Source organism: Scylla paramamosain, chromosome 1 (genome assembly GCF_035594125.1).
Source record: "Scylla paramamosain isolate STU-SP2022 chromosome 1, ASM3559412v1, whole genome shotgun sequence".
In the NCBI taxonomy this organism is placed as follows: domain Eukaryota; kingdom Metazoa; phylum Arthropoda; class Malacostraca; order Decapoda; family Portunidae; genus Scylla; species Scylla paramamosain.
The window spans coordinates 39,050,193-39,067,044 of record NC_087151.1 but is presented as its reverse complement, the minus strand read 5'-3'; the positions used below and the strand labels follow the sequence as shown (position 1 = coordinate 39,067,044).

The window sequence follows — 16,852 nt, the reverse complement described above, 5'->3', positions numbered from 1 at the left end:
ACCCCATTTTATACTGAACATCCTCGGTCTGTCCTTTACTTATAATTTAAACTGGAATTTTCACTTTTCATCTCTAGTTAAAACACGTATGAAGTTAGACGTTCTGAGACGTCTCCGCCATTTTTTTCTCACCCTTCCAGAGGCTAACTCTGTACAGGGGCCTTATCCTTCCATGTATGGAGTATGCTTCACATATCTAGGGGGCTTCCACTCATACCGCTCTTCTAGACAGGATGGAATCAAAAGCTTTTTGTTTCATCAACTCCTCTCCTTTGACTGACTGTCTTCAGCTTCTTTCTCATCGCCGCAGTGTTACACCTCTAGCTATCTTCTACCGCTATTTTCATACTAACTGCTCTTCTGATCTTGCTAACTGCAAGATCTTCCCACGGCCTCGCTGCACAAGACTTTCTTCTTTCTCTCACCCCTATTCTGTCCACCTTTCTAATGCAAGAGTTAACCAGTATTCTCAATCATTCATTTCTTTCTCTAGTAAACTCAGGAACTCCCTGCCTGCTTCTGTATTTCCATCTTCCTATAACTTGAATTCCTTCAAGAGGGAGGTTTCAAGACACTTATCCTTCAATTTTTGACTACCGCTTTGGGCCCTATTCGGGGACCGGCATCTCAGTGGGCCTTTTTTTTATTGGATTTTTGTTGCCGGTGACCCTCCTACATAAAATTAAATAAATAAATAAATAAAGATGAATAAATAAATATTCTTGGAGGCTTCCTGACTCAATACCTATCTTCATCTACTAGTAGTTATATTTATTATGTCCCATCTAGCAATTCGCACGTGGACTCCTACTTTGACAGTACTGAGATAACTTTACTTAGCGTAACTGGGAGATGCCGTATACTTATATTATTACTGGTGAAGTTCCGAAACAATTGTTGTTTTCATTTTCTGATCAAACCTTCCTAACCACTTTTTTTTTTGTAAGATTTATTTTTTTATGTGTGTGTGATCTTGTTCTGTAGAGATAGAAACAATTGCCTTTCTGAAAAGTTACAAGGGATGGAATCTGTATTTTATTACCTCCTAATCCTCCTCCTCCTCCTCCTCCTCCTCCTCCTCCTCCTGCTTTCCCAACGTACAGCCCTTATTGTATAGTTAAATACAATGCCCCCACATGTTCTTCAATACAGGCTATCCTCTCTCTCTCTTCATCATCTTCCCTCCTTTATCATTCATCCCCCTACTCTCCCCTTCCCTTCCCCTCCTTTCTCTCCTTCCCCTCCCTCCCTCTTCGCAACGCAAGTAACGCCCTCTCCTCCCACAGGGTGTGCGGCATGGACCTCTCCACCGCCATGGAGGAGGCCAGGCTCGCCTGCAGCTATTTCTTCAACAACCGCTTCGAGGAGGCCAGAGCGCTCATGAGACCGTGGTGAGTGTTTTAATACCGCATCGCACACACACAACTCTTGCTACCTCACGCTTTCACCCCTCGCGCTCTCATCCCACACTCATATCACACCCTTATCTCACGTCCACTCCCCTCTTCGTCTCTCTGTTGCACCCCACGCACTCTGCACTCTCATCCCACACCCATATTACACCCCCACCTCATACCTACTCATCTTTTCTGTTTCACTCTATGCATGCTCACCCCACACTTATATCACACCTCCATCTCACGTCCACTCTTCTCTTCGTCTCTTCGTTTCACCCCACGCACTTTCACCCCACACTCTCATATTACACCCCCATCTCATGCCTACTCCACTTCTCGTCTCTGTTTCCCACCTGTTGCATTTGATATCGTTGCGACGCCTAAATGCCAATCAGTCATTCATTTAGTCAGCACTCCTCTTTACACCTGCCTCTGTACCTCCCTCATACTTTTCCACCTTTGCATCATTGCCACCATCAGTTCCCTTTTTCCACTGCTCCTCCACCTTCTCTCTCCTTCGTTACCTTTTTACGCTCCCTTATCATCACCACAGCTATCGCCACCACGCCCCGCTAGCCCCTCACATCCCCTTTCTACGCTCTTTATCATCCCTCCACGTCCTTTCCCTCCTCCCGCTATGCAACGTTCACCTTTACCACACGAAAATGTTGCCATATTACTATAACTTTTTTCTTCCCTTCCTCTTTCCAAGTCTACTTTGTGGTTGCTTCATTACCTTCTCTTCCCTTACAGCGGCAATTTTCAGTATTCCTCTCATCCCTGTCATCCGCATTATTTTCACTGTCCTCTATAACTTTCCCACTTTCACTTTTCTGTACCGTACCTCATCCCACAATATACACTTGTCCCCCACCTACACTTCAGCTCAGTACACCTCTTCCTACTCACACACACACACACACACACACACACACACACACACACACACACAATTTTTACCTTATCTTCCTTATCAATTAAATGTCCCCTTTTCTCATACACTTTAGGTCAATACACCTCTTCCTTGACACACACACACACACACACACACACACACACACACACACACACACACACACACACACACACACACACACACACACACACACACACACACACACACACACACAACTTTCACCCTACCTTCCTTATCAATGAAATGTCCCCTTTTCCACCACCATCACTGCTACCACCACCACCACCACCACCACCACCTATCCAGCCTTCATCTCCCAGCCACCTGCAATTTCGTTTAATAGAAAAGATGAAAAAGGTGACGGTCCCTTGGGAAGATGACCACATCACAGCCCCGTCCTCTTTTCACGCGTGGGAGGTGGAGCGTGGCGGGGACCCGAGATTGGGGCGAAGGCCGTTCTCACTGCTAGGTCAGGAAATAATTTGCAAATCTTTCACGACGGGGGGAGAAATAGCTGTGTGATGTTATACACGTTGGAAGCGAAATTCATAGTTTCCAATAGCGTGAAATAATGCATTTGTGGAGGCTGAGTTGCTTGTGGTGATTGTTTAGTCGTACTTTGGAGGTGAGAGTTTGCAAAATCGTAGTATTAGTGGATGGAAGTAGGGATTGTATGGTTGCATATTTGAGATAAAAGTTTGCAAAATTCGTAGTACTAGTGATGTTTGTGTCTTGGAAAAGTATACGTTATTGGTGAAATAATGGGAAAAATTGTCTTAGTTGCGAAATATTTATTATGAAATAGTTTGCAGTTTTACATAAGTTATGAAATTATGCGTAAAGTTTTCCTTCCGTGACAAAAGGCATCACAGATCTTGCCAACATAGGTGACAAGTACGTCAATGGAAATCTATTATATTATGGAAAATCCAACTACACGTAGGTGATAAACACGCTTATTGTACTAGAAACGGAATATTATTATAAAAGATCCAACTGCCAACCGAGAGCTTTATTACTTCAGTTTGATTAATTAGATATAGCTCCCAATCACATCACTGATAATAGGGATGAAAAACAATCACATGCGTTTACATGAGTATTGCTGCTCGTATAATTAATACATTTGATAGTTTTCCCGGAATGGCAGCGACCCGACCCACGCCATACCTCGCCTCACCCACGCTTCGCCTCACCCACGCAATTGTCATCTTTCCTTCGTGGTGGAACCTGAAAGAGGAAATCTTTTGTTGCTATTTTGGGGACTTTTTGGTGTTATTACTTTTAGAACTCTCAGACCGCAAGGAAAGAGGAAGATCTTTGTACTGAAGGAACCAGTGATGTCCCTCTCCCTTCTCTCCCTCCTTTCCCTCCTGCAGCATGTCGTTTTGAGGTCAATGAATCTCTCTCTCTCTCTCTCTCTCTCTCTCTCTCTCTCTCTCTCTCTCTCTCTCTCTCTCTCTCCATGGTTAAATGTTACATTATGCGTTCAAACCTCCTACGCAGCGCCATATAGTAAAAGAAGTAGCGCTATCCTGTATCTTTATTTTATTTATTTATTTATTTTATTTATTTATTTATTTATTTATTTATTTATTTACCTATCTACTAGTATTTTTTGTGGATTATCATCACATTTGCTACTTAAATTCACTTGTGTAGAATTATATCGATTATTCTTTTTTTTTATTTTCTTATTTTCATTTATCATTTATAATTTATATTATCTTTACACTGCCGAACATCTTACTTATGCGACAGTAAGTGATAGAGGTATGCAAAGAAAAATAATAAAAGAAAAAAAGAAGAGAAAAATTATCTGACCAGAAAATTTAAATGAAAAAGATGAAACATTTGTAACATTTGAAACATTTGAAACATTTTATCATACTTGCTCTTATGAAGGAGAAAACAATAATAGACGTTCTCACCTTTTTTCTCCATCTCACTCAATCACCTCCTGTTTACTCCCCATCACCAGCCTATTTTCTCCACCACGCCCTTATCCCATTACTCCCACTTTTTTCCACACTAGCCACACTTACCTCCCCATTTACCACCCACGTTCTATATCCAGTGTATCCATCCCCTTTCTTTTTCTCCTCTCCTCTTTGCATTATCATTTTATTTCTCTTATCTCCCTTTGTTTCTTGATATTTTGTCCATTCCCTTTTTCCTTCATAGTTTTTATACACATTATCTATATTTATATCATCTTTTTTATTTCCTCTCGTCTAGCCCTTTCCCTTCTTTCTTCCCTGTTCTCTAGTATCTTTCCCTTACTTTCTTCTCTCAGGGTCTTATTATATTTGTCCCAGTTTACATTCACTTAGGACTGAGAGGGTTGGCAGTTGTGATTGAGTGGGTGGCAGGATGGGTGGGATAATGGAGGTTCGTTGCTGGGATATTGGCTGTGGGTGGATGTGTGTGAGTGGTCAATGGATGGATGGATATGACTGAATAGCTGAGTAGATGGGTGGATGTGATTAAGTAAGTTGTGGCAAAACAGTTTACTAAGTTTTATACTGTATGTAAATGGAGAAATTATGAGCAGAATTAATTACTGATCTGAACTCTCTCTCTCTCTCTCTCTCTCTCTCTCTCTCTCTCTCTCTCTCTCTCTCTCTCTCTCTCTCTCTCTCTCTCTCTCTCTCTCTCTCTCTCTCTCTCTCTCTCTCTCTCTCTCTCTCTCTCTCTCTCTCTCTCTCTCTCTCTCTCTCTCTCTCTCTCTCTCTCTCTCTCTCTCTCTCTCTCTCTGGCATAACATGAGTGATATGTTTGTGTCTCCACCTGATGTCAAAATGTGATGTCACCCATGCTCTCTCTCTCTCTCTCTCTCTCTCTCTCTCTCTCTCTCTCTCTCTCTCTCTCTCTCTCTCTCTCTCTCTCTCTCTCTCTCTCTCTCTCTCTCTCTCTCTCTCTCTCTCTCTCTCTCTCTCTCTCTCTCTCTCTGGCATAACATGAGTGATATGTTTGTGTCTCCACCTGCTGCTAACTAACATCCTCCTCTGTACCTCTTGCAGGGCACACAAGAGCATGTACCATGGCCTGGGGTATGGCACCTTCATGTACCTTCAAGCCATCATGACCTTTGACCCAGTAAGTCCCAGGCAGATGTGAGTTTCAGGTGTAGTCTCCTTTGCACTGGAGGATAAAAATATGTAATGTTGCACCATCTCAAAGTTTCAACATGCAACTAGTGTGGGATGGTGGTGGGGGAGGCCTGCTCTTTGGTGGTGCCTGTATGGCTGAAGTTGAGAGAATGTCTTTACCTAAGTAAAAAAAAAATGTATGTAATTTCTTTGTGCTAGATAAAAACAGCTCTTCTCCTTTGAATCATTTCCCTTTTTAACTTTTGCCTTTCTAATTTTCTTGAGGTGACAAATTAGCAAAAGAAGAATATACATTAAGCTTGAGAACTTGCATTGGAAATCTTATATTTCTGTGATCAGTTTTGTTGTTTTATCATTGAGGATCTTATACCAGTATGTAAAGGTCTGGTGTGCAATCATGGTTTGCTTGTAGTCCTTCATATTTTTCCCAGGTTTCTGGGAGGTAACTGTCTTTTACTACAATAGCTCACCTTACAGTCAGTTCGTTGGACTACTGCAGATGTTTGTGATCTTCAGATGATGCTTTCACATAATTTTATCTTGCAGAAAGATATTGAGACGGCCATAGAAACACTGAAGCAGAGTGTTGAAGTGTGCAACCGGTTCAGACGGAAAAACACAATTGGGGAATCCTTGGGAAAAATGGTGAAGAAGGTGGACTATAACAGTTTCACTAAAGGTAAGTGAGCAATTCCTACCTCTGTAGAGGAATGCTGGATTAAAATAATTGAAGTTTCATACCACTAATGACTTCTGTGTGCTGAGTGGTAGCTGGGTAGGTTTTAATTTATAATGACACTTTTCAGTTGCATACCAAATATGTATATGTAATATGTTTGTCAGAATGCAAAAGAGAAGTGTTTTATAGGCATATTAAAACATACACCATGAGGGCCATTGAGTCAGTCATGATGAGTGATTACACACACTCCAAGGAATTACCCAGCTCGTGCTTACTGTGTTACTGCATACTGGATGCTCAGTCATTGTTGTCATGCCATGAACATGATACTTGTATGTAATATAGTAATGGATATTACAACATTTTTTCACCCTTAACATCTGTTCAATCTTGACAGAGGAGATCCATGCTGAGCTGTGTTACGCTGAGTGCCTGCTGCTGCGGGCTGTGCTCACCTTCATGGAAGATGAGACGCTCATCAGCTTCCTCAAGGGTGGCATGAAGATCCGAGCATGTTATCAGTCCTACAAGTGAGTTGAGATTTTTTTTTTTTCTTAATAAGAGGGTCACTGGCCAAGGAAAACAAATCTGAAAAAAGAAATCCCACCTAGGTGCCAGTCCCAAAAGAGATGTCAAGATGATCATCGAAAATTGAAGGATAAGTGTCTTGAAATCTCCCTCTTGAAAGAGTTCAAGTCATAGGAAGGAGGAAATACAGAAACAGGCAGGGAGTTCCAGAGTTTACCAGAGAAAGGGATGACTGACTGAGAATACTATTCAACTCTTGCATTAGAGAGGTGGATAGAACAGGGATGAGAGAAAGAAGAAAGTTGTGCAGCACAGCAAGGCTGCAGGAGGAGGGGAGGCATGCAATTTGCAAGATCAGAAGAGCAGTTAGCATGAAAATAGTGACAGAAGATAGCAAGAGATGCATCACTGCAGCAGTGAGAAAGAGACTGAAGACAGTCATTTAGAGGAGAGGAGTTGATAAGATGAAAAGCTTTTGATTCCACCCTGTCTAAAATAGCAGTATGAGTGGAAAACCCCCATACATGTGAAGTATACTCCATACATGGGAGGATAAGGCCCCTTTACAGAGTCAGCAGCTGGAGGGAGGGGGGGATGAGAAAAACTGATGGAGACAACTCAGAGCGCCTAACTTCATAGAAACTATTTTAGCTAGAGATGAGATGCGAAGTTTCCAGTTTAGATTATAAGTAAAGGACAGTGCTTGGTTGATTGCTAGAGAAATAGACTGAAATTACCTGTATTTATTTTTAAGTATTTTTAGCTCATTCCCTGATAATGTCATGCTTCAGAGTTCAATACATATTCATGAAGTAATAACTAATGAGTGCTGCATAAATAACTATGAAAAGGACTCATTACAGCATTAGGAGTATTTTCTTAGTTGTACTACTTTTCTCAAATAACTACCTCATACATTGATATATATATATATATATATATATATATATATATATATATATATATATATATATATATATATATATATATATATATATATATATATATATATATATATATATATATATATATTAGGGTGGCCCTCTGTAGGGGGGTGAAATTTCAAACGAATAATGTCTATGCTCCAAACCCGGATTCTTGTTCCTTTTGACCCAGAAACGTGCTGTGCAAGGTTTCATTGAAATCGGAATATATTTAAACGGTGCTCAACGACTCTGAAATTTTACTCATCGAACGCTAGTCACAAGCACTCCGGGTCCCCCTCCCACGTTGCTCTCGTGGGAGTATTAGCCGCTTTCCTCTCCTGGCGGGGGTTGTGTGGTTGCTAGCCACTCATTGTCGCCCGGTCCGTGCAAGCGTTCCCTTCCTGGTGTCCGGGAACTGGCGCCGATGGTCCGCGACGACCTGGACGAGGAACTGCAGTTGTTCTTCATCCTTCGTCAGGAGCCGGTTATATTCCTGAATCAGGGCGACGCCTCGTTCCGCGTGGTCATTGGTGACCGACAGGTTCCCCAGCGCTTTGCACGCCTTGCCGTACGCCTCATCCTTCTTCCAGTCTGCCGGTTCCAACGCCAGGAATCCCTTGTCGATGGACATCTTGGAGAAGAACGAGGACGTATTGGAGGTCACGAAGTCCTCAAGGCTGCAGCCGCTGATCGCTGAAGCGGGAATGGTCACTCGCTTCTGGGCTGTGTCGTTGCCGTCCTTCTCCTCAATCGCCGCTACCATCTTCTTCTTTGTTTCTGATGAAACCCGGTCGTCGAAGAACGCCAGGGCTACCAGCTCTTCCGAGAGGTACCAGAGGTGGCCGAGGAGCTTGTTTGTCGCGGCCTTGGAGACCTCCGCGTCCTCGTACCCGTCCAGTGCCTGAAGCAGCTGAAGATCGTTGAGCGGAGCCGCGACAGCAAGTGGGGCTTGCGTCCAGGCTTTGCTGTAGAGGCGGGCGGAGAACATGGCCACCCTCAACAGTCCGCGCTCCTCCTTCGGCGTCAGTTTGACCTGTTCCCTGAACAGCCACACCTTGAGCGAGTACAGCACCTTGCTCATCCACCGAGCGTGGTGCATGGGGCCAGGGGCACGGAAGCGGATTCCGCGGGGAGGTACGCCGCCGAGAAAGATGACGGTTAGTTCCAGAAGTTCCCGGTAGTCGTCCCGAAGGTCTGTCCGCTCTTTCAGGGCCTGAAGGAACCACTCGATGTCGACCTCTCCTGCTCCATCCTCGATCGGCTGGAACTCGCCTTGGTTGATGAAGGGCCACCTCTCCTGGAAACGCTTGAACAGCAGGACAGCAGGCCCTGTAGTTGGCCCCATCACCGACGTGAAGACCGCCTCGATCACGAGCTCGAGAATGTGATGCCGGCAGGCGAGGTAGAGGAGGTCGCTCTTCAGCTGCCGCTCAATCAGGGTACACGCCCCGGTGTGGCGACCCGTGTTGGCGGCGGTGGTGTCAAAGGACATCCCCACGACCCGGTCAGCGACGCTCCACTTCTCCAACGCCTCCACGACGGCCTTCGCTTCATTCGCCCCTCTTCCACTGGGAAGCTTCGCCACCTGCAGCAGCTGAACCTCCCCTCCCCCAGACACGAGGATGGGCAGGCGGTCGACGTGGGCGTTGCTGGTGAGATCCGGCATCAGCTTCCCGTCCCAGTGGACTACCAAGGGGCCTTCTACTCGCAGCTTCTCCTTGAGGGCGGAGGCCAGTTGCTCGCGGTGACGACGGCGCTGGCTTTGGATCGATGTCCTGTTGATGTTGTACTCAACTGTGTCGTGCCCCAGGGCACGCGCTGTCTCGGTGAGGACGAACACTGCGCCACGGTCGCTCACCTTGACGCGATCCAAAGAGGCCGCCACGTCCGGGGTGACGATGTTGAGGTTCGCTCGAGGCCGTTTGGGTGGGACTGGGGAGATACCAAGTGTGGGGCTTCCTTCGGCGCTGGTGCTAGAGGAGGTTGAGGACGAATCCTCCAACTGGACTCTTGCCGCGGACGTCGACGCCTCCTCCTCCGCGCGTCGCTTCCTCACCTCCTGTGTCGCTTGCCGCTGTGACGATCGCTGTTCTTGGGCAGCTAGTGCTGTGTCCACCCCTCCCATGCGTCCCCGGCGTCCTGGTTCACGTTGAGCGAGAAGAAAAGCTTTGTCCTCCTCGTTTGTCATTGTCTCTAAAGCGCCGGCCTTCGCGACGTCGAAGAGATTCGCCAGGCGCTCCTTGAACTCCTCCTCCCTCTTCACTTGTGTTCCTGTTGTCCGTGCCTTGTTCTTGCGTACAAGGGTGTACTCCTTGTACAAGGTCTGGATGTTCTTGACGACGGTGTCAATCCGCTGCATGGGAATTCTAGCCTTAGCCCACAGCGCCTCAACAATTTTCGAGACCTTCCGGGACGCGTCCACCACCGTCATCTTCTCTACGTCCAACTTGTAGGTCAGGAGGCCCAGAACTTCTCCAGAGGATGGAAGTTGGGCTCCAGATATCTCGTTTATGGGGGCACACAGATAACGTCGCTTAGAAGCCATCTTAGCCTGAAAATGAGAAAGGATTGACAACAGTTAGTAACGCACTCCAGAAACATGCAAACACGTTGAAAAAGTACTGCCAAGCACTAGACAAATCCTAGACAGAGGAAAAGGAGCACTAGACGAGAGTTGCCACACACAGTCCTTGGTCCATAGTCCACCAACGAGAGCATCTGAGAATAGAGCCGCGGCATTTGTCACCGACAAAGCCCCTGTATCGTTGAACGTGAAAATGATCTTATATAGTAAAACTTCAAGGTCGTTGAGCACCGGGTAAATATTATTCGATTTAAAAAAAAAATTACTCGCGTGGTTTTCTCATAGAGTGGAACAAGAATCCGGGTTTGGAGACTGGATTTTCAAACTTTCGAAAATAAGGGCCACCCTAATATATATATATATATATATATATATATATATATATATATATATATATATATATATATATATATATATATATATATATATATATATATATACAGTGGAAATACTGAATGTTGTGTTTTCTAACATGTCTGGAAATGTATTTAAATGTAACATTTATAGTAGGCAATTACAGTAGCAGATTGGCGATGCAGAGATGGTAAAAGAATGCAGGGATGGGAGGGAACTAGAGAGAGAGAGACAAGATAAGAAGTTTTGTTGTGATGGCTTGGAATAAACAGGCAACCAATAGAGACAAGTGCAGAACACCTTTGTGCTGCAGTGGGATCTTAGAGGCAGATGATGATTACTTTTGGTCAGCAGGTGTTACCCTGCTCACACTTGGCCTTGCCTCACCCTGCAGGGAATGCTGGTACATCCTGGAGGGCCGTGACTGGAGCAAAGATGCCGACAAGATGCACTTTGAGTCTGGTGTCAGGATGGGAGTCGGAGCCTTCAACCTGGTGAGTTGTTCCATGATCTATATGGGACCTCCTTGGTATCTTCTTTCTTGTAGAGGGAAAATGGAATGTCTTGTCTGATTAAACTACCTCTATCTGAGGGAGACATCTTCATGATATATAGATACATAGATAGTTCTGCTAAATGTTACATTTTAAAATTTCCTATTTACATGTATGTAAGGGTTTGGATGCATAATGGAAATTTTTATAAAGATAACATTATTATCATCATTGTGATCACTTTGTGCAGGGCATAATATATTTGATTGTAATAATTTCTAATGTGTAAGTACTGTAGCAGCTTCACCTTTTTTTCATGTACTATTCATGCTTCACAAGTTGAGAACTGTATTTGATTCTTGTTTAATTTCTTACCAACAGATGATTTCACAGCTTCCACAAAAGATTCTCAAATTGCTAGAATTTGTTGGTTTCTCTGGGAATAAGGTAAGTTATCTACTTCAGGTTTCCAACAAAAATGTCAACATAATCTCATCTTTCTATACATGTGTTAATAGTTTTAATGTCCCCTTTCTGCCAAAATCTCCCTCCAAATGGATGGCCACAACAGAAAGTCTCTCAACTGTGCATCTCATCACAGTGCCTGCATCCCACATTTCTCTCACTCTTCACATTTCCCCTTCGCATTCTGCCATATCTTCCCATCTCATAAATGGTCTCTCTCTCATACTTGCTGATTCACTATAACTCAGGTGGACTTTTTATCTTGAAAACTTTGTACATATGACACCTTTAAATCACAAAAACTCCCATTTATGTTTTTTTTTATTTGTGAAATTTCTTTTCAGATTTATAATGTACATAATAGTTTCATGTGTATATTTTGTGGATTTTAATTGTGCCATCAAAAATTAGCAAAATGTTAATGAAGTGTGTATTGTCTTGATGAAGTATTTTGATGTATGTTCTGCCAAGATACCGAATATCCAGTTATTGTGCTGTAAATGCTATGTAACTGTGACTCTTTTGTACTACATCTGTATTTTCCCTTACCTGTGTCTGGTTCAGTCATGTCAGGTAAGAGACCAAAAGGTAATTGCTTTTTACACTAATTGGCTGTTGTTTCTATGTTGTCTAGCAGTGAATGTGCCAGTCTTCTATGTATTTGTAGTGTTCTGTGTCTTGTTTTGTGTAGGATGTTTTGTTGATTTGTGGGTGTTCCTTGGGATTTTGGTGGGTTATTTAATATCGTCTTTTTTATCATGCCTCAGCTCTTTTAATCACATTAATAGGTTTATTTATTTCATTTGCGTGCATGTTTTTTTTTTTTTTTTTTTTTTTTTTTGGTGTGTGTGGAAATTGTCAGTTAATTAATTAATAAATTAACAAAAGAGAACTTATAATTTATATCTTTCTATCTCTAGCACATTTTTTTTCTATTATCTCACAATCTTTTAGATTTGAAAATGTAACTTCGGTATTTTTATAAGAAGCAATCAGAATTTGCCACTATACACTGCACCACTGCACCTAAGATAATACTTGCATGCACTTGCCTTATTATTTGTTGAGTTTTCGCAGTTTGCACAAAAAGATAATTTATTTGTGTCTCATGGGTAACATGGTTGATGGGTTTGATCCTTAATAATACTGTGCCTTATATGTATATTATTCAACATTTCATAGTTGTATATGAAGACGTTAAGATAGCAATCATAAAGAATAAGAAGTTAAGTGTGACAAATCTAGTGGCAGCAAGATAAGTAGATATACCTTAATTTATCACCTAATTCTTGCAAAACCTTTTCATAGTATTTTGATTCTTCTCCATCAATATTTTTTTGAGGTGTTGTTGAAAAGCAGTTTCATTTTGCTTAGTGAATTGTACTCATTTTGTAAACCCCCTAGAGTTAGGGTATAGTTTTCATCATACAATTACAATTTACTAGATAATGCAGTTATTGAATGAATTATTGCACATATTATATAAGAAGGGCACACTGCCACAGTCAGCACCAGTCAGTAATTGTTCCCTGGTTTGGTGCAGGCACTGGGTCTTTCTGAGCTGGAGCGAGGGTTCCACTTGGAAGGGTCACTGCGGCGGGTACTATGTGCCCTGGTGCTGCTCGGCTACCATCTCATTGCCACCTATGTCCTCGGCACCTCAGAGGGAGACCTGGAGATGGCACAAACCATCCTTGACGATCACTTGAAGGTATGTAAAGGCCTGGTCAGTTTGATATTTTACACCAGTTTTAACAGTAATGTCTAATATTTTTGTATCTTTTTTTCTTCACTAATTGGGCCATTTCTGATATTTTATGCTAATTTTACCATCAGCTGTACAGTTTTCTTATCTCATAATTGAAAAAACATAGTTGAATATGCAGTATACATGATTTCTTCTTTGTTTCAGCTTTATCCAAATGGTGCTTGGTTCTTGTTTTTTGCTGCTCGCCTCGAGTACGTGAAGGGTAATTTTGATCTTGCCATTGAGAAGTACACAACTTCCCTCAACAGTCAGAATGAGTGGCGCCAGTTCCACCACCTGTGTTACTGGGAGCTGATGTGGTGCTGCATCATGAGTGCTCAGTTTAAGTAAGACACTGACTGCAGGTTGTAGACATAGATTATTTTTCTTGTGTTTAAGTTTTTGTAGCCTTTTTTTCACATATTTTTGAGTCATTCTATGCTGATAGTCACTGTTAGCATTCTATTGATTTTTCCTATCCATTTGTGTAGATGAATATCTATCTGTTTCTGTTTTATTTATTAAACTATTTTATCTTAAGTACTGGTTGATGGCTGCTGGAAACTTGAGATTATCTTTATATGAGCTAAAAAGAAATAGGAAAAATATTTTATTGCCTCATAAAGCAGGTTTATGTAAGCTACATTACTGATATATATATTTTTGTCTTTCAGGGAGGCTGAGGAGTATGCTGACAAACTTTTACTGGAGAGCAAGTGGTCAAAGGCTACCTATGCTTACCAGAAGGCATGCTGTATGTGCATGAGGATGGATGAACTCACACCAGCAGAGAAGCAAGAATTAAGTGAAACCATGAAGTAAGTAGCATGGAAGTAGTTGGAAGTAAGAGTGAGTGGAGAGTAATTTACATCTTTGCCTCTAGGCCACTAGAGAAGAGGGGACCAACCCACACTGCACCACTGTCTAAGGATCATTGCACAGTACATCTGGCAATTTCTGCTGCATGTTAGCACAGTAGGCCTGAGTTTCTCCCACTTCATCATGATATGTACTAATTATTACACATATAAAAGACCCTCAAATGGGTCATGGCATCCAGTGATTGTTTTGGCCCTGACATCAAACATGCTGTACTTTGTTCTCCTAGTCAGGGGCTCAGTACCTAGTGAGGGTTTCTCATGACAAATTTATCCTACCTTTAGATAAATTTCTAATAATTTTAGATTGGTCATTTAGATTCTTTTTTATTTTCATTGTTTGCTAAGAAATGCATCTACTTCCATCTTGAAATAATTACAACTTTATTTTCAGGAGCATACCAGGCCTCAAGCAGCGCATTGCTGGCAAGAGTCTTCCAGTTGAAAAGTTTGCAGTCAAGAAGTCACTTAGATTCTTTGCACAAGGAGAAACATTATGTCTCTCTGCCTTAGAGCTTATTTATGCTTGGAATGGCTTCAAGATTTTGGCCAAGAAATATGAAAATGTCGAAAAAATCTACTCAATAATTGAGAGAGAACTGAAGAGACTCGAAAAAATCAGAGGTAATTTATTAATAGCTTTGTTATTGAAGATGAATGATGTTAAGTATCTTGGTTCAAACCTGTGCAAATATAAAACCATGATAGTTCAGATATGAGAGAGAGCCTTTTATGGGATTAAAGGGATAGGATTCTTAGCATATATATGGTGGAATGCAGGACAGTGAGCATGAAAATAGTGAGAAGAGGTGCTTTGAGGTAGCTTGAGGATACCAGTGCTGACATCTCCAGGTGGAATATTACTGTGAAATTACAATCTGCAATCTACAGAGATTAATCTGAGAGATGTTTGGGATGGAAGGTGAGAAGAGGGAGTTTATGAAAATTTTGGGGTGTCTAGTAGTGAGTTAATTTATTTAGGATAAAGTATCCAGTGGAATGACATTTTGATACATAACCTGTTTTAGTATTCATTATTATAAGGATACTTGTGCATAATGCTCGCATAGTGGTAATCTTTTAAACATTTAATTTTAAACATCTTCAAATTGCTTGATATGTTACACTTGTCTTCTGTGTCAAGCCTTCTCTTTTCATTGTGTATTTCTGTCAACAGTGGACAACCGGAGTGAGTACTACTATGATGACTACCTGCTGGCACACCTGGTGAAGGGCTCTTGCCTAGCTTACATGAACTCTCCGCTACAGGCTGAGGAATGCTTCAAGTTCATTGTCAGCAATGAGAAGAAAATCAAAGAAGACACTTACCTTGTGCCCAATGCCCTCCTTGAGCTGGGCCTCCTCCTGCTCCGAGCCAATGACCTGGAACAGTCACGCATCATCCTGGAACATGCCAAGTGAGTATCCCTCTCCTTGGGTCACAGATGCCATCATTAAAAACTTGCTTTACATAATGAACTTGAGATGCAGAGACACACAGCTCCAAATTTCCACTGAAGCTTGCAATGGATTCTTTTTATGAAGGAAGGCTTGTTTACTATATAGAGAAAGAAGCCATGATGTGCTGTGTGAACCATTGGGTATGATAGCGGCCAAACCATAAATTGCACTTTCATCATCAGAGTAAAGAATTTAGATAAACTTTTAGCATTGGTGATAACAAAAAGACATTTCTTATAGTTTTATGAAGTTATTCAGTATTATCCAGGTGACTATGTACCTGGACTCCTGGGGTGTAGTACAATGTGCCACAAGATTATCCTTTTCCGCTGGGGCTAATGGGAATAAGAGTGTAAATAACGTGTGTGTGAGTGTGTGGTGCCTTGTCTGGGCCACTTCATGTGAGACTGCTCATATATAGAAAGAGATTTAATTTCATCCAGGTAACTGTAAAATAAGCTTAACACATTTATATGAGACACATACCTGTTCTTAACCAACATATGTGTGTCCTCAGGAACAACTACAAGGGTTACTCCCTTGAGTCTCGGTTACATTTTCGTGTGCACGCAACACTGAACAAGATCAGCAGCCTGCAGAAAGGCTCACAGTCTGAAGGCACCAACCCTATGGACTCATACCCTTCCATCAGCCGCTCCCCTTCCCCATGTCTCTCCAAGACTTCTGGCACCACCAATGGCACTGGCCTTCACCTCAAACCCACCAAGAATGGCAAGTCCATCTCCACACATCTCTGATAAAGCAGGTGTTGAGCTCTTGAAGGAATGTTTGAATGCTAGTGTGTGTTTTGAGTGTAGTAATAATTTTTTTGTTTCGTAATGTTGAGAGTCACATCCAAAGATAGTTGATACTCAGAGAATTGTGGGTATATCCCAGCAGTAAGCATTATAAAGTGCATTCCATAATATTATTTTTGAAAGTGTGCAATATTTTCTGTGATTTGCTTTAGTGTATATCCAGTTTATACTTTTAATCAAGATACTGATGACTGTGTGATGAAAGCCAGTGCTCAGAATCAGTTTGGGTGTAGTAAAATTTCACTTAAGCTTCACCAAGGGAACACATCCCATGGCTTGTAATGTCATCTTAGATAATTTCAGAATCTTTGATATTGTCAGTTATAAATCAGTAAGGCTTTAAAGCTAAGGAGAAGCCTCTAACTCTGTTTCATCATATTTCCAAAAATTATTAACTGTGGTTGGTCAGTATATGGAATCAATTTTACCCAGTGCAAGTAATTTCTGTGATTTATAAATGTTATCACTAGCCTGGACTGTATATCCTGG

The 16,852-nt window shown here is 42.1% G+C and overlaps 1 protein-coding gene across 3 annotated transcripts in view; it reads left to right on the top strand.

Annotated features, from left to right (window-relative positions):
• The window catches only part of LOC135105268 (tetratricopeptide repeat protein 39B-like), a 137,150-nt gene that overhangs the window by 116,670 nt on the left and 3,628 nt on the right, over positions 1 to 16,852 (top strand). For 2 of the 3 annotated variants that reach the window (XM_064013492.1, XM_064013499.1), the window contains 13 exons: positions 1,287 to 1,391; positions 5,337 to 5,412; positions 5,973 to 6,105; positions 6,506 to 6,638; positions 10,895 to 10,994; positions 11,376 to 11,441; positions 12,024 to 12,047; positions 13,003 to 13,170; positions 13,372 to 13,553; positions 13,881 to 14,024; positions 14,479 to 14,708; positions 15,262 to 15,502; positions 16,063 to 16,852. The exon at positions 16,063 to 16,852 is cut by the window's right edge and continues 3,628 nt beyond it. In XM_064013492.1, coding sequence (XP_063869562.1) covers positions 1,287 to 1,391; positions 5,337 to 5,412; positions 5,973 to 6,105; positions 6,506 to 6,638; positions 10,895 to 10,994; positions 11,376 to 11,441; positions 12,024 to 12,047; positions 13,003 to 13,170; positions 13,372 to 13,553; positions 13,881 to 14,024; positions 14,479 to 14,708; positions 15,262 to 15,502; positions 16,063 to 16,303 — 1,843 coding nt within the window. In that variant the 3' untranslated portion in view covers positions 16,304 to 16,852. The remainder of the gene's footprint in view (positions 1 to 1,286; positions 1,392 to 5,336; positions 5,413 to 5,972; positions 6,106 to 6,505; positions 6,639 to 10,894; positions 10,995 to 11,375; positions 11,442 to 12,023; positions 12,048 to 13,002; positions 13,171 to 13,371; positions 13,554 to 13,880; positions 14,025 to 14,478; positions 14,709 to 15,261; positions 15,503 to 16,062) is intronic. The other variant, XM_064013507.1, reaches the window with a different exon arrangement.